The following is a 23051-nucleotide window of genomic DNA, read 5'->3' on the forward strand; positions in this document are numbered from 1 at the left end:
GACTTCTGTAAATAGTTGCACCCATATTTAGGAAGTAGCAGCACCATCAATGAGGTTGGAGAGAAAGGATAAATGCAACAAAACAACAAATATCCGAAAATCAATTTTTATTTGTCAACAAAGCCGATATTTCCACAATTTTGTATCAAAAGTTGTTGAACTCGATCTATGAATAATTTAATTTGTGTAAAAGTATTCCGCAATTGTTACCACAACTGTGTCAATAAAGGTTTTTCAAATCCAAGATGGCTGCGCCTGTAGTAGTGTCGTGATGTGGGGCATCAGGTCAATTACAACGTTTTTGTACGCGGTAAATGTTAGTTTGAAAAGGCGTTACTAGTTTAACCTATTGGTGGCTGTAACAAGGGATTAAAGAAGCATCCGATGAAACAGTAAGTGCTTTTACTCGCTGTTTGTTAATGTTATGCTTCTACCGGTGAGTGTAGCTGACAGAAACGAGCTGAAGCTGTTCTGCTGACTGCATATATTAAGAACAGCACAGTTGGTTAGATAGTTAATTAGTTAATTTTTTAATTAATTAATTAGTTAGTTAGTTAGTTAGTGTGTGTGTGCGCGTGCGGGGGTTGTAGCGGAGCAGCGTTTGTGTGAGGCAGTCAGGAGAACACGTTTAAATTGGAACGACTTCAGCATAAAATTACAGAGGAATATATATATATATAATTTTAACATATCTAACACGGCAAAATCAGAATCAACTTTATTGACCAAGTAATGTATGTTATACACACAAGGAATTTGACTTGGTGAATTGTGCTCTCTCTAATAGTGTAAACATTAAATAATAACAATCATCTAGAAAAATAAATAATAAATATACACATAAATATAAACAGTAGTTAGACTAGAATGTGCACAACTAAATAAAATAACAAGATAATAATAATAATAATAATAATAATAATAATAATAATAGTATAAAAAGAAAAATAATAATAAAATATAATAATAATAAAATAATAGTGCAGTAGTGCATTGATGAGTAGTATTTTCAACTTTTCAACTTTTGAAAATACATATACGTTAAAAAATAATAATAAACATTTTAGGGTATTTCCTAGGTTAGGGCTAAAATAAAAGGAAGCTAAAAATAAATGAGCTAAAATAAAACTGACGGAACTTTAAGTCACGTGGTGCACCTATCACGTCACCTAAACTGGCCAATGAGGGGCGCTGCGTATGAATAGACTATCATTCTATTCTTACGTTTTCGTATCAATAGCCACGGCCGTTACCTACAAAGATCAGGGTTGGATTCTCGTCACATTGCTGCTCTTTGACAGCAATATAACCTGAATTTTCAGTAACTAATCTTACGATATTGGGTTCTTTAGATTATCTTTTAAGTTTATGTCAACACGACACACGTGTACTTGAACATTTTTTATAATAGGGTCTATAATCATTAAAGTAAAATCATATTGTTTGTTTAGGATAAGTTTCTATTTGCAAACTCAACCGACTTTATCATGAGTCCAACTTTCATCATTTCCTCACTTCATGCCGACAGCTTCTGGATTCTTGTATATATCTGTGTTATTTGTAAATTTGTATTAGTATTTATAATTATGATGATGATGATTATTGTATTTTTACTGTAATGTGTGCACACTTGTTTTGAATCTTTATGTAATTGACAATTAACAGTCTTGCTTAATTAAGTACATTTATTCTTTCTTTATAATGTTTAGTGTTTCTTCTTTTCATCTGCAATATTTTTTGTTATTTTTCTTCATTCGAAATAATAATAATAAAGTATCTTGAAGTTAATTTCATTTGCAGATGACGACATATGATCAGTGCATGAATGGTAAAAATAAATACATAAATAAAATGCAGGCCTGCCAGACATTCAAATATGTCCCATCAAAATAAATTGAATTCAGCTTTGTTTATATAGTGCCAATTACAACAATAAGTCACCTCTTTGACATCTCTGAAACTATACCGTTCTAGATCCTCTGGTTTCAAAGTTTAGCTGGACATGTTTATATTAAAGTTGTGATATAGTATTGTTAAAAATCCAAGTTCTTCCCTCAAATTTGAGTTTGAGATTCATTAGTTTTAAAATAAATAGATACATGAATAATAGAAATATACATCAAGTTATTATGCTTTGATGTTGACGGTCCAGCTCCGCTGACTTGTCAATGGCATAGCCTAAACAAAACTAGATCACATGTAATGAATAGATATTTAGCCAAGTAATGTTGGAGGCTATTCAAGCTTCTTCTCCAAGTAAGGTGCTGTACATCCTGAACCAGAAACACACTTTTACTCCTAGAAAAGCAAATATACTGTACTTGTTTTGGACTGTTGGTCCTATGTAGAATCCCCAGCTTCATCAATAATGAATTACTTTTTTTATTTGTAAATATGAAAAGGACCTGTGTGAAGACCTAATAATGAGGTTAGGCTCCATAAAGTGCAACCAGGGAAATGTTAGCAGAAGTTTTTACTCTTTCTTCTTAGTAGGCATGCGAGTGGAGGAGCCCAGTCGCCATAGAAACGTTATGTCAGCCCACTCACTCGCACTGCCTGAGAGATTCACACTGTGTCAAGAGTTTGGCACTCCCAGCCTGGGGGAGGAGCGCTCACTGGTGTGATGTTTGGATTTTACCTGAGAGATATTTTTCCATCCAGTTTGTACAAAAAATGTCTGTTTTTAAAAAAAAAAAAAAAAAAAAAAAAAAACTTCCTCAGTCACATTAGGTCAAATGTTCAAGCTATTCTCCTCTTGCTGTTTTTTAAAAAATGCTCATGATTTCACATCACAATGATAGAAACTCTTTTCCCCACGTTCTCCACATCTTCATAAAAACCACCATGAGATATATTCCCTTTGTTGGTCTAATGTGGACTTTAAATGTCTTTATTTGCTCTGTGAGAGCACAGATTTGTCACTGCTGTGAAGATATTTTCTCCACAGGTCAGGTTAGCAGCAGTTGTCGTCTGCTGCTCAGGATGCGGGGATGGCATTATTATCTCAGGTTACCTTGGAAACAATGTTTATGTATCCATCAGTTAATCTGTCCGACTGTCAGTCAAGTATTCATTCAAACACTTTTTTTTTTTTTATCGTGTGCATTGCAAGCATAGCATTGTCGTCTAGGATATGAAGGATACACTTAGGATTTAGAAAACAATGATAAAGAGATTGGTGTGAAGTCTTTGTTAAAATGCAAAAAAACATTTAATGCATTACCATTAATTGGTAGATTTTGGATGGCTGCAATACATTAATTCATGTATTTCTCAATTTTGTGGTTTTTGTTTTTTACTTACAGTATAACTTAATTTTTTTGTAAAAAATGTCTGAAAACAGACATTTTTAGCCTGGTGCTGCTGTGGGGAAAAGTCCGAAAGTAGGAATTAAAAATTAAGACTAGTGTTTAAAGACAATTTGGTTGGAAATGCAATCAGTTTTAAAGGATTGACCTGTCCTAAGCTGCCCAGTGAAACCATCTCTGAATCTCTTCACACTGACTAAATCTCCTCTCTCACAATGACTGGCTGTTGTTTGAGTGTAAAGAACATAATACTGTGAAACAGCTGCGGTGAGAAGATGACAGGGAAAAAAAAAAAATACTTAAGCTGTCACTCAGCCTGTTATTGTAAAATGGACTTTACACACACACGTACACGCACACACAGACACACACGGCCAATTAAAGTCACCAATTATCTAACGTGTGTGGCTTTGGTCTGTGGAGAAAATTGGAAGAAGTCATGCATGCAAACCCTTTGAGGTACTGACTTAGTTTAGGATTTAAGATGAAGCTTTAAGTTTTGAGGTGATGTCTCCTGCTGCTAAATGCTGCCCCTACAGGGAGGAAGAAGTACGACATGCTGCAGCCTGTCATTTTTTTTAAAAATTTGTTTATGTCAGATCAGCAAGATTAAAAACACTATAGGCTAAACCTTTACAGAATATTTTGTTTACTCCAAAGAAAGTAGATAATTATAAGTTTATTGTCTTCAAAGCTGACAAATTTTGAAGAAGGAGTCCAGCTTGTGCAGCGAGAGAAGAGGCAGAGCCCCAAACTGTCTATATTGTGTTTTTGAACCATTAGAATAATGTAAATTCAGCTACATATATCACTGTAGCAAAAAAAATTATGAAGTGATTTTTTTCATCATACCTCCCCTTTAATGCACTTTAGCTTTTTTCTCGATGCATGTTTTGTTTTATTTGAAGGGCTAATATAAATGAAAAACTTTGTTGTGCTTTTTATGAAAAACAAAGGCTACTGGAATATTTAAAAAAAAAAAGTCATAATATTCATTAAACATTTACTTTCTTTAAAAAAAACATGTCTAAAAATGTATTCTAAACTATTTATGCACTGTTTAAAAAAACAGTGAAAAACTTAACCTAGTGCCCAGTATGTTTTATGAAAATAAAGTGCAATCAACTTCCAAATTAAAATGCATTGAGGAGTGAGGTAGTTTAACAAGGTCTGATGTGGTTTACTTACTGACACCTAGTGACCAAGCGTTTTTATGTTTTTTTTTAATTAAAAAAAAAAAAAAAAAAAAAAATCATCAATTTGGACATTTTTTTGGATCGATACGTTAATCGCGTGGTGAAATATTGCGATATATCAATGATATATTGTCCATTTTTTTGCTCCTACCTGGAATACAGGTTTTGGCTGGATTTAACGTAACGTGATGTCTCTATTAGCTTATTTTATTGGTCTAATTTACCCTTTCTCTTTCTGCCGTAGGAGACCCAAACATGCAGCTGTGTGTGAGAAGGTTCTCTCTATATCCTCTGTGTGCCGCCTGGGCAGGCCAAAGTAAACTGGTTCTTCTGAGGGCAACAGTTGGCCTCCAGCCCTGGAGCACTCGCACCCTGTTCAGTGAGACAGGCGTGTGGGAGAAGGAGTATCGACCAGAGACCAGGCGTAGAGTGGAACGATGGTGGCACCAAAGAATCAAGGCACAGTGGCAGAAGGACGCACAGGTGGAGGTGAGGCCAGCTTTACTTTTCATCTACTTTTAATTCATTTTCTATAAAATTAAACTGTTGCACCTCTCATTACTATAGTTTATAGACTATTGGCTTAAATAATTCGTACATTCTGTTTCATACGTAACATGATTGTACAGATGTCTCACTCTGAAGCTCTCTAAAGTAACTCTTTTTGTTTTGCAATGAACGAGTAAATAAGCTAATGGATTCAGCGTCCCAGAGCATTACACGGAATCGTGAAACATTTAGTTTCAAAGAAGGAGATAAAGCAGCTATTCCAGGTATATGGGAAGCTTGGCATTTTGATCCAGAAATCACTTTCAGAAATGCAGATTTACTTCCTGTGGCTCAAAGAAGAAAAATGTCATCTGGGAAAGTTCAGACGTGAGGGGTTGTCTCATGCATACCTGTTTGCAAAATATCATGTTTATGTGCGATACAAAGAAGGGGGATTTAAAATCCTTCATGTAAAAGTCATGAGAACTCATGCATATAATCTGTTGAATTATCACTCATGCATTAAATCTGTTAAATCGTAAATTGGGGGTGATCTCTTTTGGAGATAAGGTAGATATTCTCCACAGGGAGCGACTTGGCATTCAGTGGCTAATCCTGAGCTGGTACATGAACAGAATTAGGAATCAAACCACCAACTTTGCACGTTTTGCTTCATTAGCTGAGCCACCACAAATGAATGTTTGCGGTCCACAAACCTGCAATAAGGCTGCACAATTAATCAATATAAAATCAAAATCGGATTATTTATTGAGGGGGATTTTTAAAAGTCAAAATCGGAAAAAGTGAATTTCCCGTTTAATCATGTATAAACACAGCGAGAGTCTCTCTCCCTTAACAAACTGTTGGAAAACAAGTTTCAAACACACCGCTTCAAACAGCCCCGCTACTACCTCTTCTTTTTTAAATGTGAATTTTGTGTGAAGTGTTTTTTTTTCTAATGCAAGGTTTTCTTTTTAAAAATGCTGAGGGATTCATTTTTGGTTGGGCAGGTTGTTATTTTATTAACATTCGTTGTTAAAGCTTTGCAGGTGCAGTTTATTCCCAATACGGAAATTTGTTTTCACTTTTTCGATTAAAAGAAAAATACTTGCAATAATAAAATCCAGTGTCTTTTTTTTTTTTAAAGGGGGAAAAATCAGAATTTAAAATTGAGTTACCAAAGTAAAAAAAATCGGGATTTTGTTTTAAGCTAAAATCTTGCAGCCTTCAAGCTGAAGTTAAGAGTTTCTGAGAAACGTCTCGATGTCCCACCCTCAACAGCTCCACTTCGTCCCCCTGCCTCTGTAATCTACCAGAAGCCACGCCTCTACTTTTCTGTATGCGCATCTCAGAACATAACAAGGTCGCATTGATATAAGTCTATGGGTCAGGTAAGAGCCAAAATCATATTTTCTTGTTTACTGTTATGACGCGCGGCCTTGTTTCTGTGCACAGTTCCGCATTCACTTTGATTGACAGTCTCAAAAACAGGAAGTCAAAGCCTTTTGGCTGGGCACACTTGGCGATCGTTTTCATTTGTATAGGGGTCTATAGAATGAAGGAGGAACTTATATACATTAATGTATATGAATGACCACCGGCAGTAGACCATAGTAAAAGACTCGTTTGGTAATTTCAAAAGAATCATACATAAACAGATTTCTCAGAAACTCTGCATATCAGCTTTAAACTGCAGCCGATAGCCTGCCAATGCCATTTGGGAGAAAACACAGCAGCGACCAGTGTCAGTATGTTGTTTCCTTGTGGTCCTGGGGTGATCCTGTGCACTGTTTACAAAATGTAAATTCTATAATTTTTTTTAGAAAATCTCTGCATCTCTGAATCCCTTCAGACTTTATTTATAACGCCAGTAAGGTTGTGTGTAATCGGTGCTTAAGCATCTTTCCAAATCCTCCTTTTCAGTGTTACAGGCTCACAGCTTCCTGTCTGTATCCCAACGCTCCAACTGTGTGGCTGCTTTGAACAGGCTGACATTGATTAACTGTTTTCGTGACAGGACCATGGACCTAATTAGTTTTTTTAAAAAATTCATGACTGAGGCTTCTTGTAATCATGCTTGGCCGTGTGTAACCGGCACTCACTCAGTTGCCGTGGAAACGGTGTTTTACACTGTAAACCATTCATAATCTGCTCCAGCGGTTCAGCGACAGTTTGAGTCTCTGTCTCTGTAATCCTTTGAAGAGACCAGTTCTCCTGACCTGTTCAAATCGCTGCTGTTTTTTTTATTGTGCAAAAGTTATTCTAAAATCAGACTAACAATGGAGAGAGATAGTGTGTACACCACACTCCATTTACTGTTTACCTTGACACATTTGCTTGTTTTTGACTTTATTTTGCCAGGGTTCCAACAGAAAAAAGTTCTACGTCCTCTCCATGTTTCCATACCCGTCGGGGCGACTGCATATGGGCCACGTGAGAGTGTACACAATCAGCGACACTATTGGTCACTTCCAGAGAATGAGAGGATGCCAGGTAAGTGCATTTTGTTTATCTGTGTTTGTGTATAGATTTGTGTACCAACAGCACTGTCGCTGGAAAACAACATGAAACTCTTTCTTTGGACACCATTAAAATTGTCTCACACCAGAGACAGCTTAGTTATTCATACAATCGATCTCCACGTATACAAGCAGTAGCTTTAAGTACTTGCATCAATGGCTTAAAGATTGATAATCCAAAACAACAGCTGGAAGGAAGAAATGTTGTGGTACTAATAAAACTGTACCACAATAGAAAGGGGGTTATTGTGCCCCACAATAGTGTTCATTGAAAACCTCTCATAAAACACAAAATCAAGGGTTTCTAAACTAAGTCCTGGAGGGCTTCAGTTCTGCAATTAATTTTAGTAAGATGCCAAACCTCGAAGTTGGGGGTGTTGGAATACCCAGAAAACCTTTGGACACCCTGGGCTTAAACAGTTAACAGGTGTAATCACCACAGTAGTGGTGTACAAAATTGACAGAAGGAATTGTCATAAATCTGATATCAGATAAAGACAGGACCATTGTCACCAATCCTACAAGTATATTGAATTTTTTAAAATTTAAGTAGCTTCTTTACTTGTCCTGACGAAGACCAGGAGGCAGGAACACATTACACCCATTTTTAAATCGCTGCATTCGCTCCCCGCGTGTTTCAGGATCGATTTTTAAGGTTCTCTTGCTGGTTTTTAAGTGTCTTGGGTCTTCTTAACTTTCAGAACTGCTTTTACCCTATGAACCTTCCCGAATCCTGAGGTCCTCCAGCGCTGGCCTTTTAATAATCCCTACAGTCAGAACACGCACACACGACGAGGCGTCGTTCCAATTTTACGGCCCCCGCCTGTGGAACAGTTTGCCAGAGAACCTCAGGGCTGCAGAGAATGTTCATATTTTTAAGAACAGGCTCAAGACCCACTTGTTTAATTTAGCTTTTAGCTGATTATTTATTCATTGTAAGATTGTTAATTGTTTCTTTTATGCATTTATAGTTTTATGATTATCCTTTATGATGTTTTTATATTTTTAGAATTATCTTTTATCCTGTTTTTATAGTTTTAGGAATGTCAGTGTCAGTCATTGTCATATATGATGTAAAATCCCATTTCAACCTCAAATAACTTATTTAAAGCAAACTTCATAGAAAAATGAGCACTTACTAATGATCACAGCTGGGTTTAGGTTTGGAAAAACATTATATGATGAGTATTTTAACTTTATTTTAACCACATCCCATCTGTTTTCATTGAGGAGGCGGGGTTTATGACCCATACTGCAGCCAGTCAGCAGGGGGAGCTCTAAAAATAAACGCTTCACTTCTCGGGAGCTTGTCCCATCCATTCTTTTTACAGTCTATGGCGCAGACGGCTTTTTGTGTTGTCTCCTTACCAAGATCCTCTGTACCCAGCCATGTGCTAATGTCCTTATTTTAACCTGTGTGCAAACCTGGACAGGGATTGTACGGGGTGGATGTTTTATTTATTTTTATCTTTGTAAAAGCACTTCGAGCTCCATTTTATTGAATGAAAAGCACTTTTTTTAAATAAAGATTGATTTGTATTGATGTTGGAGAGGACAAATGATCGTAATGTAAGTTAAAACCTGATCTAAACAAGAACGCAAACCTCCACCCAGCACCAAATATCCTTTTTGCCAGGTATTGGCAATTATCTGGATCAATCTCTATTGTTAACAATAAAGTAGCACAAAATATATGGGCACCCCCATTAAAAAGAATCGCAATCCACATCCGATCCAGAATAAACTTGGTGAGGTAATTGAAGAACCAAACCGGGATAACTGAGTTGCTTAATAAAGATCCGTCAATTATGAATCGAGATACCTATCTTTAAAATTTCACCCCTGATGAGGGATAGGGGTTTTTACATTTTTGAAACTGATCCATAATCAGTATATTGATCCTAATCTCCCCAAAATGTAAGTAAGTAAGTAAGTAATATTTATTTATATAGCACCTTTTACAGACAGGAGTCACAAAGTGCTTCACAATACATACAGTGCATACAATACAATACAAAATACAGTTACTGTCACAAAAATATGATGGTCATAAAACAACCCTTTATCACTGGAATTTTAAAATGCTATCTGAAACAAATAGGTTTTCAGTTGGCTCTTAAAAGCATCAACGGAATCAAGCAAACGCAAGGAAAATGGAAGATCATTCCAGAGCGTTGGCGCGACCACCTGGAAGGAGCGATCTCCTCTGGTCTTGTAACGGGTACGGGGGACCATGAGCAGGTTCTGATCCTGGGACCTCAGCCTCCGGGAGGGGGTATAAGGACACAACAAGTCTCTAATGTAGGAGGGAGCCTGACCATGCAAGGCTCTGAAGGTCAGCACCAGAATTTTAAAATTGAAACGAAAAGTGACTGGGAGCCAATGAAGGGCTTTTAGAATGGGAGTAAAATGTAATGGAATCTTCCATGGCATAAGGTTTATTTTTGGTTAAAATTCTGTCAAAAGCCATTTTGTATTTTTGACACAATTGTGCTAACAGACAAACAAGTAAATTGATAAACGCCTGTGAAAGTCTTAGCTCTATGGCGGAGCTAATAAAAAATGCTCGGGTCGTGTTTAATTAATTGTTTGAATAATTATTGTTAAATCATTGTTTGATTGATTTACTAAGGTTTTTTTTTTTTAGAAATGTTTGATTTTATTTGTAAGTAAATATAATATCAACAATATACATGAATTTAGGAATTAATAAAACTATTTTTGGCTTCACTGCTCTTGGGTAATCAGTGTTGTGATATTACAATGACGTCTGTTTAGAAAATAGCTGAAATATAAATATACATGTTCTTTTCCCTACGTTTGCATATGTTCTCATAGGTTAACTATGGTGCAATCTTTTACTGACAATTATGCATATATTCTTGCATATATATTTTTACATTTTTAATTTGTTCACAACATTACATACAAAATTAGTCAATTGAGAAAAAGATGTCAAAAGTTCAGTGAGAAAGCAAACTAAACCTCGAGTGTGGATATTTTTCACCCCTCCCCGCCCCCTTTGGATGGAAAGTAAAGATTAATTTTCCACGTAAATTGGCAGAAGATATTCACACACTGGAGAAACGCAGCACTTGATTTAAGCTGCTAGAAAAATATGTAATTTTTTTTAAGAGTCTCAACACGGTGCTACAAACATTCCACAGATAATTTCTGTAAAGTCCACACGAATATGTGTTAGGAAAGTGTTGGAAAGTGTCAAACTTGGTCTCGCAAAAGTGCTTTATTGCTTTGAGCTCTTGTGTTTGTTGAAACTGAGAGGACAGTGAGTCGTCGCCTCTGAGGCAAAGAGGTCCACTGCTGCTCTGCCAAACGTGGCCCATATCACAGCCACCACCTCTGGGTGAAGTCTCCACTCCCCGGATGGAGGCTTGTGACGGGAGAGGAGATCCCGAGACCAGGAACATGCATTGCCCGGAGGCTCCGGAAGTTGGGGTAAGCCCATATGAGAAGCCGGTGTGCCACCCGCAGACACGTCAGAGATCTGGTGCCGCCCTGGTGGTTGATGTGGTACACAGCTGAGGTATTGTCTGACCGGACGAGAACATGCCGATCTTTCAGAACAGGGAGAAAGTGCCTGAGCGCCAGGAATACAGCCTGAAGTTCCAACACATTTATGTGCTGCCGCTTCTGTTGGGCACTCCACAGGCCCCTGACAGTCCTGGACTGCCACACAGCACCCCAACCCATAAGAGAGGCTACCCTCCCCATGGGTACACCCGACATTAAGTATTCCCTCCTCCAGGGTCGGAGGGAAAGGAGACACTGGGCAGACACCATGACCACCTTGTTCCGGTGGCGGCTGGGGTCTAAATGCAGGCTGTTCATCCAAACCTGAAACGGACGCAGTGCTAGAAGCCCCAGTGGTACGACCATGGATGCCGAGGCCAACATCCCCATGAGTCGCAGGACCAGGCCATACTGCAGGAGGGCGCCATGCTGGAAATGCCGTAAAAGGCCAAGAAAGGCGGAGACTCGCTCTGGAGAGAGGGAGGCCACCCAAGGGTCTGTGGTCTGCTCTTCCCAGCAGAGGAGCTGCTCTTGGGAAAAGAGTCCGACGACCGGCCCCTGAGGTTCAGGTTCCCGCCCCCCTTGCCCCTTGGGGCTCTGGGGGGGCGGTGACTTGGTGCAGAACCCCTTGGCCCCTGAGCAGATGGACGTGTGGCTGCACGGCGTTGCCGATTTCCTGGCACTGTGATGTGCAGGCCCCTGGGCTGCCCAGACGGACGAGCAGTCGGCCGTAGGTACGGGCGATTTGCACCCATACCTGCCAAATGTCCCTGCCTAGGAGGGGCAGGGGGAGCCTGGCGCGAACTGGCACACTGCTGCCTTGCTTGGCCAACCTGCACGCTACGCTTCAAGGCCTGCAATGTCGCTGGGCCAAAGGTCCGGCCCGGCACAACCGGAAGAGAATGCAGTGTTCTGCGACATGGCTCAGGTAGAGGGGACTGTGCGAGCCAGACCTGGCGCCGAGCCAGCGTTATCGTTGACATTAGCCTGCCTAGCTCCCAGGTCATAAACGCGAATGTCTGCAATGAGGCATCGCTGAGGGACTGAGCTGCAGGCTCCCCCCCGGAATCCTGCAAGGTACTCGACAAAGCCAGTACCAGGTGTAACAGAGAATTACCTAACCGTCCCATTCGGGCAGCAATGTTATAACTGCGAGTCAGAAGATCATCAGTCAATCTGCACTGAGGCCGGGAGCAGCGTGCATCCGGTCTCACAGCCTCATCTGGGGAAACTATCAGGGCTGCAATGGCAGGCTCTACTGGAACTAGCTGTTCCAAGCCATAGCTGCCAGCATCATGCATGGCTGCCAGAGCCCTGCCATCACTTGTATGATGGGAGAGAACCCTTGAGTCAGGCCAGTATCTGTGGAGCTCCGCCATGTACGGGTCAGAGGGAGGCACCACAAAGGCTGAGGTGTTGGGGGCCTGCCTGAAAAAAGCATTTGCCGTTCGGGTAGGGACCGGGGCTTCATCCAACCCAAGGCGTGCCAAGGCCGTGCGCATTGCCGGCTGCACAGTGCCACGGCTGGACTCTGAACCTAGAGAATAGGTCCTACTAGAACCCTCTGAAAATGCATGAGAAGCCTGTGAGGCAAGCTCCCCATGCCCATCCCCGTCAGCGTCACGAAACAGGGTACATGATGCTGCCGTGGACAGCGCATCTTCCTCCTGAAGGTGGGATGGACCTGCAACAGGGTTAGCCGCGAATGCTGGCGCACCGGGCTCTGCCTGTAGGTTAAGCAAGATGGCCTTAATCTGAGCAAACTTGGTGGTGAGAGCATCCACCTTATTAGCCAGAGCATCAACCTTCCTCGTCTTCCGAGGAGGATCGCCAGACGCTGTGCTGGCACGCTTAGCAACGCCGGTGGTTCTACCTGAAGAGGGCAGGTCTATTGTGCCCTCAGCCTCAGCCAACCTGGAGAGTCGCAGTGCATGAGGCATAAACTGCAGTTCATGCACGGATTACCGGACACCCCCTCTCTTAGGTGGTCAATGCCCAGGCAAGCAGGACACTGATCGTGACCGTCCTCTGCCTGAAGGGGGGCCATGCAGGAGATACACAAATGGCAGTCCATTCTTCTCCAATTCTTCCTAATAGTAATTAATATTATTATTTTTTATTAATAATATTATATAAATAATAATTAAACAAATTATTATTATATGAATAACAATTACACCATTATTTTTATTTGAATAACAATTACACCATTATTATTATATGAATAACAATTACACAAATTATTATTATATGAATAACAATTACACAAATTATTATTATATGAATAATAATTACACAAATTATTATAATATGAATAACAACTTTTATGAATAATAGTTATTATGATAATTATATTAATTATATACAATAATAATTAAATTAATAATAGTTATATTGATAACCGCCGAGCTGCAGCGGCTTCAATGAAGGAACTTCACTCAGGCCAGCGTGCGCACCGGCCTGGAGGGATCTAACTGTGCTCCCAGTGAATCTAACTGGAGCAACACCACAAACGCAGCGTGCACACTGTGCGGCGATGACACACTCAACACCAGCCGCCGCTTAGCAGCAACGTGCTGGGAAGTCCGCTAACGATGCTAACAGAGCAGCATACAACAGCAGATTAACCGTAGCCGTTTAATCACTGAAAAGAGACAGCGGCATAGCCGCGGAGCTACCGAGTCTGAACCAGCACACAATCACAAGGCGAAACACCGCCGATGACATCAAAGTGTACGGTACTCACCACCTCAGGCAGCCCCTGGTAAACTGGTCACTAAGTCCCAGCCCCACTTAAGGAAAAACAGCGAGTCGCAGCTTCTAGCGGACGAGAACACTCGAAGCGCCAACCTTACGGTTCCGAAGCTACAAGCGACAAGCTGTGAATAGCAAAAACCGACCTGCTATCGTTATCCGCAATCACGAGAAGATAGAAGGAACAGATCACCTGATGACACCGGTAGATATAGACTCTCCGGGTCATCCAGGGGTCACAGGTGACTTTGTTGATATAATTACTCGACCTGCGCATGCGCGAGATGGAGCATCCAGTGCTTTAAGCACCGCCTCTGGCGGTCAGTAAGGATGAAATAGAACCTCATTTTCTGTGATTATATAGGAAACCAACTTCTGCATAACTTTACTTCTTGGTATTTTGTGTTCTGCATAGAAAGCTGATCCTTTGCACCCACTTTGCATTCATTTTTTGCTAAATTGTCTCATATTGATGTAGGGAACATTCTCTCATTTAAATTTGACTAGGATAGACATAACCCTTTTTTTAATGGAATGTGGGAATTAAAAAAACAATAGAATTATTATTTCCACATCTTACTTATGGAAAATGCCCATCTGAATGATTGGTCAGACTTTTCCTGATAAGAGATTTGGGTAGTGAATGTTGACACAAAGTTTTCTTAGGCCTGCAGGAAAGAGTTCTGCTCTAAAGATGCAGCAATAACAGAGAAAGGGGAAAAAAGAGGAATGGGAAAAGTCAGAAAATTTCTTTTTTTGTTTTGTTTTTTTCTTCAATGTTGGCACCAACACAAAGTCCAAGTCCCCACAAAGCTAATGAAACACTGTATTTTATGAAATTATTTGCTCTTGTACAAATAGCTTTGACAAACTGTTTTGTCTAGACCTTGCTCTGACCTGCTGAAGCTTAACCTATAGTTGTAAAGCTCATTTTACATAGAAGTGATGCCCATTTACTAACTAGTTTCTTTATTTTTAGCTCTTGATACCCATGTCATGTCATCGACTACACACTCCAGACAGTGTCTGGTGCTCTCATCTCTTTGCCGCCTTAGCAGTATTTTTTTGCTCACTGTTCAGAGAAATGAGATGAAACCACTGGAGTGGAAGGTGTGAGCAAAGGAGAGGCGAGGTACAGTAGCGTTGAGTAGTTGAGGACTGGAGACGATCATTCCTCGAACTCTGATGGGTCTGAGGTTTCATGGGAGTTGGTCACCTTGGTAACCACATAGGCCTCATTTGTAAAGCCGAGCGCTGAATGGTATTAGGCAAAAGGAGCTCAGACTACTGTGATTGCTAAGGTGGAGAACATGCAAACAGAGAGCCAGACACCCACTGACGACCGCCAACATGCCCATTATCCTGCTGAACATGCTGCGATTCTGTGTATTCACAGTATATTCCGACTCCCAGACGTCAGCTTTGAAGGATAAAACATTTTAGAGCTGAAAGCTTTGAGTTTGAAAGCAAAACGTATTTTTCACTAGTAAAAGCTAGCAACAATCTATGCACACACATAGCCTGACGCTAAACGCTACAAACCTGTCATCAAAGAGTCAATAGAATTCGTAGTCTGAGTGGCAAGAGGCGGTAAAAGATTAATGTGGGAGTCAGTGATGAGTGATTATATCACAGTCTGTTTGCTGTAATGTGAAGCCCGTCGGTGCCAGCTGGAAACAGATATCCAGCGATCAGAGGAGGACAGGAGATCTAAGAGGCTGTGGAGCCACTCGGCTACATGCAAGTGTCCACCCACACATCTCCAACCTTGAGCTCTGCTCCACTCCATCTGTGGAAGCTTTGAAATTATGATTCAGACTTAAGAAAGGACAAAAAATCCCATGAACAAAACCAAACCAAAGTCTGCGTAACAGCGTCATGTCGGCAGAGGTCGCTACGCAGCACTGTAGTGCTTTTATAGTGGTTTTATAATGAGATGGTGAAAGTTATTGTGAGTTTTCATTAAATAACGTTGTAGCTTCTACCTGGTGGTCTGCTTTAAACATCAGCTTCACATTGTTGACTTTATTTTTTTTCATTTTCATTTTGACTTGTCCAGTGCATTAAAGGGTCCACAGTGTCCAAATTATAGATTTTATTTGGATATTCTGTTCAAGATTGGAAAATATACTGTAAACTTTGGTTCTAAAATTTCCCTTGAAGTTAGTTTTAGATTTTGCTTTAGATAATTTGATTTAAACACAACAAAACATGCAGTAGTCCTTTTTTCTCCTGTACAGCTGTCAAATAGATGGTTGGGAGCTGTAAAGATATCAGCTATTATGAAGATCTTTTACATTTCCAATCCATCCATCCATACCTGAGTATTCTTTAAGGGTTGTTGTGAAATAGGACAGTTTTTGTCTTTTTTTTTATCCTTATGGAATTATGACATGAAAGCACCAAGATAAAACCCATAAAATGGTTCATCTTATAATTTTTTAATTTAATGGTTTTTGTAGCGTTGTAAAACATTTTTGTGAATGTGATTATTTAGAGCTGGGATATTTAAAAAAAAAAAAAAATTTAGTTTTGATTCGATTTTCAATTTTTTTTTAATGCACTTAAAAATGACCTCAGACATCAGTATTATTGTCAAAAGTGCAACTTTATTGCTGTGATTGTCCTCAAGAGTTAAAATGCATAGAACAATCCCAAAATAAAAAAGTAAATAAGGCTCTGTCATTCAACTATTTCAAGCTTTAACCCAGTTTTAAGCAAAAGTGCAACAGCAACTTCACAGTAGCTTCAATTTTCTGATTAAGAAATCAGATAACTACATATTTTACAGCATATAACATTACAATTAAACAAATAAAAAACTCTTCCCTTAGCATCTCAGCATAGTGCGAATAAAAAATTAAACATGCCTGTGGCACACATATAGCCTACTCAAAGGGTAAACACATGTAAACAAAGAGGGGGCTGGCTCACATCGGAACGCAAAAAAGTTCGAAAAAACTGTGGTGGGGGAAAGAAAAAAAAGAAAAAAAATTAAAAAAAATTTTTAAACTCGAATTTGCAAAATAAAAATAGTTTCTTAACTACAAATTTGATTAATTGATTAAATCGATTTTTTTGCCCAGCCCTATGATTATTTGTATTTTTAAAAATTAAGTATAACTAAATAAAAAAATAAATGCCTTTTATTGTTATTAAATTCCCTGAAATACCCTTTGAGTAAAGTAAAGCTTTTATTTGCTTTTCTGGTGATAATTCCTCTTAAATGTTAGTACAGCAGAGGTGCACATATAATATGAAACAGTCATCAAATGCACATTCTCTAGTGAACAGTGTAGAGACTGTACGCATGAAGAAAACAGGTTCGCTTTTTAACAAATGCTGCGAGAACATGTTTGAGTGTTTTGTGATGCCAGGAATCTGTTTAAACTAGATAGACTAAACCTAGAAGGATGGACTGCTGTCCTCAGATGATGGAAAAGTCACACATCACTGAGTGTAAAATTCACCACGAACAAACAAACAATCCTCCTCTTACACACACACACACACTCTTACACAAATAGAGTGCAGCTTTTTATGCGTCATCATGGATCAATTGTTTAGTCCAGATGAAGATGGAGGAGTGGTGTGTGCATGAAACTGACCAGGGAATGTTCCCATCACAGCAGAAGCCTTGTTCATCCGACAGAGCTCAGTCGCTGCATCATCACGGCTCCCTGTTTGGATCAAACACTGCTTCACATTGATTGCCACTCTTTGATCTGAAACAGAGTCAGGTCAATAACAAAGTGCTTAAAACCCAGAGTATGGATCGCACATCATTTTCAGCTAATTTTAACCATAAAAAAGGGCTCAGGGAGGATCAAAGTGACCTCAGCAGGTGGAAAATCTTACTTTTCTGAAATACTCCTGTTGTAAAATGGAAAGGAAAACATCCCAAGTCGTATGCTTGCGATTGTTTTATGGTCTTGTTTAGATAAACATGTTTTCACGGCCTAGGGTTATGTGGGTGGATTTTGTGTTTAGTTATCAGTAAAATATTCTCAATTGTTTATGGGGCACATCAGTTTCAATTCAGTCTTGGATATGAAAGTTTAAATCCTGGAGAGCTCCTTTTCTGCTGGGCTTTCATTTGTTTAGTTGGTTTTGTTTTGGTAATTTAGTTATATTTCTGTCACTTGGCATATCAGTTTCTCCCGGTCTTGTTTGAGTAACTACCCCCTCCCTCCTGTCTGCATTCAGGTGTTCTTCATCTCTTCATTACCTTCCCTCATGACTTACAGGAGGTTTTCGACACAGAGTTGCTGCTTGTTCATTGTCAATCTTTGTCAGCCTTTTCAATCAGTGTTTAAAGTCTGTGTAAAGCAGAATCAAATTTGTGTTATGAGTTTGTCACACTACAGAAACATGTCATTGACCACCAAGCCAAATTTGAAAGATGAAAAAAATTGCCAAGTATATGAAATTAGATCTCAAAATCATGTTAAAACAAGCACTTTTCTTCTCTTAAACGCAGGGGGCGTGTCTTTTAGAGGCGTTGGAACCACGCCCACATGTGGGAAGGAAGGTGGCACCTCAGTGTATTAACCCTATGGGAGAGAGCAGTGTGAAAGACCAAAAAACTCAGGAAAATTCTAAAATGCTCAGATCGGGCCAAAGGTTGAAAGAGCTTCCCTGCCCGAGTCCGAATATGTGCACCCCTCATGGGTAGAGTCAACACTATGCCCGCTAGAGGCCAAAAACTACATTTTGGTGTATATATTTCATGGAAAATGTGGCACCATCAGACGCATTCTATTCCCCCACGTCTGAATATGTGGTTTGTTTTCTGCTAGGGGCCGAATTGCGCCCGCTGGAGGCCGAGGAAGTTTGGTGTGCTTCAGCAGCAATGTCGGGTGCCCCGAAAAAGTGAAAACGGCGTAGAGCGTTGATTATTTGTGCAGACTGAAGCATAAAGAGAAGAGTAAAGTAGTTTGACCCATGAGATAAGATTACTATTAAACCCAAACTATTGCAGGGTAAAGAAAAGATATTCCCACTCCACCCTGTCAAATGCCTTCTCGGCGTCGAGAGATATTATGGCCTCTGGGACATTGGAGGGGGATGGTGAGAGGATGACGTTAAGGAGCGTTCTTATGTTAGAATATGAATGTCTTCCTCTTATAAATCCTGTCTGGTCATCTGAAATGATCAGGGGCATAACGGACTCTAATCGACGAGCTAATAGTAAGGCGACATACTCTTAAGGTGGTTCATCAAAAGGACAATAGGGAGATCCTTGTTTGCTTCTGCTGAGTTTGCTTTTAGTACTTCTGTTGTCCTTTTCTGAAGCTCTTTTCATTCCTTTTTCTAGTTAATGAGCTTTTAAAGTGTTGGTAGTGCTTTTAAAAATATGTTTTACTTGATACTGAATGATATTAAATGTAACCTGCGTCACAGTTGAACATGCCTGACTTACAAAGCACTGATGCCTTGGTCTGCAGGTATTGAATCCAATGGGTTGGGATGCTTTTGGACTTCCAGCAGAGAATGCAGCCATAGAAAGAAGTCTTGACCCAGAGGAGTGGACTAAAAGGTATGTAAACATCCTCAGTGCCTGTGACTACAGCTTGTTTTGAACACTAACTTTGCTGCGTGTTTTAACCTCCGCAGTAACATACAGGCCATGAGGGAGCAGCTGGACAGCCTGGGACTTTGCTTTAACTGGGACCGGGTGAGTGTGGACAAAGTAGAGGATGATTTCTGCTACAGTTTGCTCTGTATCAACTGTTTGTGTAACTTTTAAGTTTTTCCAACCTGAATCCAGCTTTTTCCGACAGGAATTGACTACCTGTCTTCCAGACTACTATAGGTGGACACAGTGGCTGTTTGTCAAGCTCTTTGAAGCTGGTTTGGCCTATCAGAAAGAGGTAGGAAGGGCCACTGTACTGGCTTAGATTAAGGTGAATAGGAACCCATATAATTGTATTTTTTAATAGTGACGTTAAATAAATGTGTACTTCTTTTTAAGATTGGCTTTGTGTGTCTTTGTATGTGTCTCTTTGTGTCTCTCTGTGCCTGTGTTAACCAGGCCGTGGTAAACTGGGACCCCGTTGATCAGACGGTTCTCGCTGATGAGCAGGTGGATGAAAATGGCTGCTCCTGGAGGTCTGGAGCTCTGGTGGAGCAGAAGCTGCTCACACAATGGTTCATCAAAACCACAAACTTTGCCAAGGTATTTACAACTTTTGTATGCACGTGTGCTTCCATCTTAGTGTTTGTGTGTGCATGGAAACAGCTGCCTGCAGCTCTGTGGGACAAAATGAGCCTCACACCTTGTGAAAAACACTCATTACTGTTACTCGAGTAGCAGCAGTAACAACTCCGAGGCTCTGCAATCAGACCCCCGGAGACAAGGGGCCAGCAGATTCTGGTAGAACCATCAGGTGGCCTGGTTCACTGATGAGCAGCGTCCATGCGTCAGCACGGGGTAAGCAGGACCGCTGCCAAGCAGATTGGACTCACTAGGCTAAATGGTTCATTCCTTTTGCTTTGCTGTAAAATGAGACATGTGGGAGTTCCTAATGCAGAGCTCTTTAAGGAGCAAGGCTAAATCATGCTGCTACTGAAATAGTTTCTGTACTTTGACTTACATTATACAAATGTCTATTATATCTATATTTACTGCAATAGGGGACTAGAATTGTAGTGTGCTATAATATTTAGGATTTTCCGACCTTGTTAAAAAAAGTGAGTTGGACCTGATGTTGGAGCTCCCATTTGGTAAAGTCTGAATAAAAATCAACCCTGACTTCTTTGAGAAGCATTTTTCTGAGGTCATACTACAACGATGGCCCCCGTGCAGAACCACACCATCTGTGGTAAAACATTGATTAAAATGCATTTTTAATTTACATATTACTTACGGATTATAGTGATGCAGGCTGTATTTAATTCTTTCTGATTTTACATGATTTTTAAAATGATACTCTTTCAGTGTTTTGGTGTCATGTTTTAATGTCTGATAACTCGAATCACTTTGAATGCCTTGTTGCCAAAATGTGCTACATAATGTTGCCTTGCAAAAAATAATTGCTATTCTGAATTGTAATATTAGTTTTAATTACACACTTTTTGACGAGCTGCATTGGGAACGATTTGAAGATTTTAAACCCGGAAATTTGATTTCCAAATTATCTGGAACAAGGCTCATATTGGATATTATTTAGCTAAACATTGAACAATGGAAACTTTACATTTTTGTTTTCACGGTAAAATTGTTGCTGTTTGGTTTGTGGGAATGTTTTTATTCAGAGTTTCTTTCCATTTCTCACTTGATAGTGGTGATTTTTTTTTTCTTTAGTATTTTACTTTTTGTTGATAATGCTATGAGAATGAGTGCATTTGTATTAACAAATGACTAATGAATTTTATGTTTTGTTTGATATGTTTTACGTTTTTTGATTAAAAACAAGATATATTTTGTTGGATATTTTTTATTCTATTGAATCAGTACTCTGAGGACAATCCTCATTATATAGGCTTTAAATGTTTCATGCAGTAGCTGTAATTTCAAGAAAATGGACCTAAAGAAACTGAGATAACGTTTTTATATTGTAGAGTGTGTTGTGTACCATGGATTGGAGGCACCCCATTGAGGGTAAAAGTGAGTATTTCCTATTTCAGCGTTAACGGTATAACTTCTACCGCTTAGCCGTAGTCCGGTCACGGTGGCAGCATCCTGAGCAGTGAGGCCCAGACTTTCCTCTCCCCTGCCACTTTGTCCGACCTGTTCCCGGGGGATCCTGAAGCTTTTCCAGGCCAGTTGAGAGACATAGTTTCCCCAGCGTGTCCTGGGTCTTCCTCGGTTGTCTAACAGTGGGACGTGCCCTGAACACTTCACCAGGGAGGAGTCCGGCATCCTAATCAGCTGCCCAAGCCACCTTATCTGGCTCTTCTCAATGTGGAGGAGCACTGGCTCTACTCGGAGCCCCTCCCAGATGACTGAGCTTCTCAACTTTTCTCTAAGGGAGAGCCCAGCCGCCCTGTGAGTGAAGCTCATTTTGGCCGCTTGTACCTGAGATCTTGTTCTTTGGGTCATGACCCAAAGCTCATGAGCATAGGTGAAGGTAGGAATGAAGATTGACCAGTAAATTGAGAGCTTTGCCTTTCGGCTCAGCTCCCTGTTCACAATGACAGATCGATGCAGAGTCCGCATCACCTCAGTGACCTAATCCTGAGGCCACCAAACTGAACCCCCTCGATGCCCTGGCTGCACCTTGAAATTCTGTCCATAAAAGTTATGAACAAATCCAGTAGCAAAGGGAAGCCCTGGCAGAGTCCAAGCCTCACTGGAAACAAGTTTGTCATACTGACAGCATTGTGGACAAAGCTCTTAATCCGGTCGTACAGGGAATGGACCGTCCGTATGAGTGGGCCAGATACCCCACACTCCTGGAGAACCACCCATGGACAAATGCTTTCTCCAGATCCACAAAGCACATGTGGACTGGTTGGGCAACCGCTGAGGGTGTAGAGCTGCTTCACAGTTCCGCAACCGGGACAAAAAACTGCATTATTCCTCTTGAATCTGAGGTTCAACAATCCAGTGGCCCCTCCTCTCCAGTACCCCTGAATAGACCTTACCAGGGAGGCTAAGGAGTGTGATCCCTCTATGGTTGGAACACAACCTCCAATCCCCCTTCTTAAAAAGGGGGACCACCACCCCAGTCTGCCAGTCCAGAGGCACTGCCCCCTATGTCCATGCGATAATGCAGTTGTGTCAACCATAACAGCCCCACAACAACCATTATATTATTATTCACAATAATGAGATTACAAGGCAATACATAATCATGTGACCTTTAGTGTATATGAAATCTATAAAAATCAAACAAATTCAAGGATCCCTATTCAAGTCTTCTTTTTTAAATTAAGGAAATTATTCAGTTTCTGTAGCCACCTTATATTGTGTTTGAGCGAAAAAATTGTGTCGTCGTCGCTGCCGCGTTAGTGTTTGCCCGTGCTTGTCCGTGTCAGAGGTGTGATTTGGAGGTGGAAGCAGCTTGCTGTGACAATGTGTTCCTGCATTTCTAATTTTCTGTGACGAAGTGGGAAGGAAGGAAAAGGTGTTGGATGGAAGAAGTGAGAAAAACTGATGGAGAGAAAAGAAGGATCGAGCGTGGACTGTTATTTCCTGCATGTTTGTTTCAACTGCTCCCCTCTACATGTTGCCAAAACTTGGAGACAACTTTAACACATGACACTGTTTATTTGGTTGAGTTCATGTGCTGCCCCTTATTGTAATAATC

The 23051-nt window shown here is 40.2% G+C and overlaps 1 protein-coding gene across 1 annotated transcript in view; it reads left to right on the top strand.

The window, feature by feature from the left end:
• Window positions 1-253: 253 nt before the first annotated feature.
• The window catches only part of lars2 (leucyl-tRNA synthetase 2, mitochondrial), a 43598-nt gene continuing 20800 nt past the window's right edge, over window positions 254-23051 (top strand). Inside the window, 7 exon segments of the mRNA XM_028471642.1 lie at window positions 254-392; window positions 4749-4993; window positions 7355-7486; window positions 19245-19336; window positions 19414-19474; window positions 19581-19670; window positions 19832-19975. Coding sequence (XP_028327443.1) covers window positions 4760-4993; window positions 7355-7486; window positions 19245-19336; window positions 19414-19474; window positions 19581-19670; window positions 19832-19975 — 753 coding nt within the window. The 5' untranslated portion in view covers window positions 254-392; window positions 4749-4759.

The sequence above is a fragment of the Gouania willdenowi genome, chromosome 16, assembly GCF_900634775.1.
Source record: "Gouania willdenowi chromosome 16, fGouWil2.1, whole genome shotgun sequence".
Taxonomy (NCBI): Eukaryota; Metazoa; Chordata; class Actinopteri; order Blenniiformes; family Gobiesocidae; genus Gouania; species Gouania willdenowi.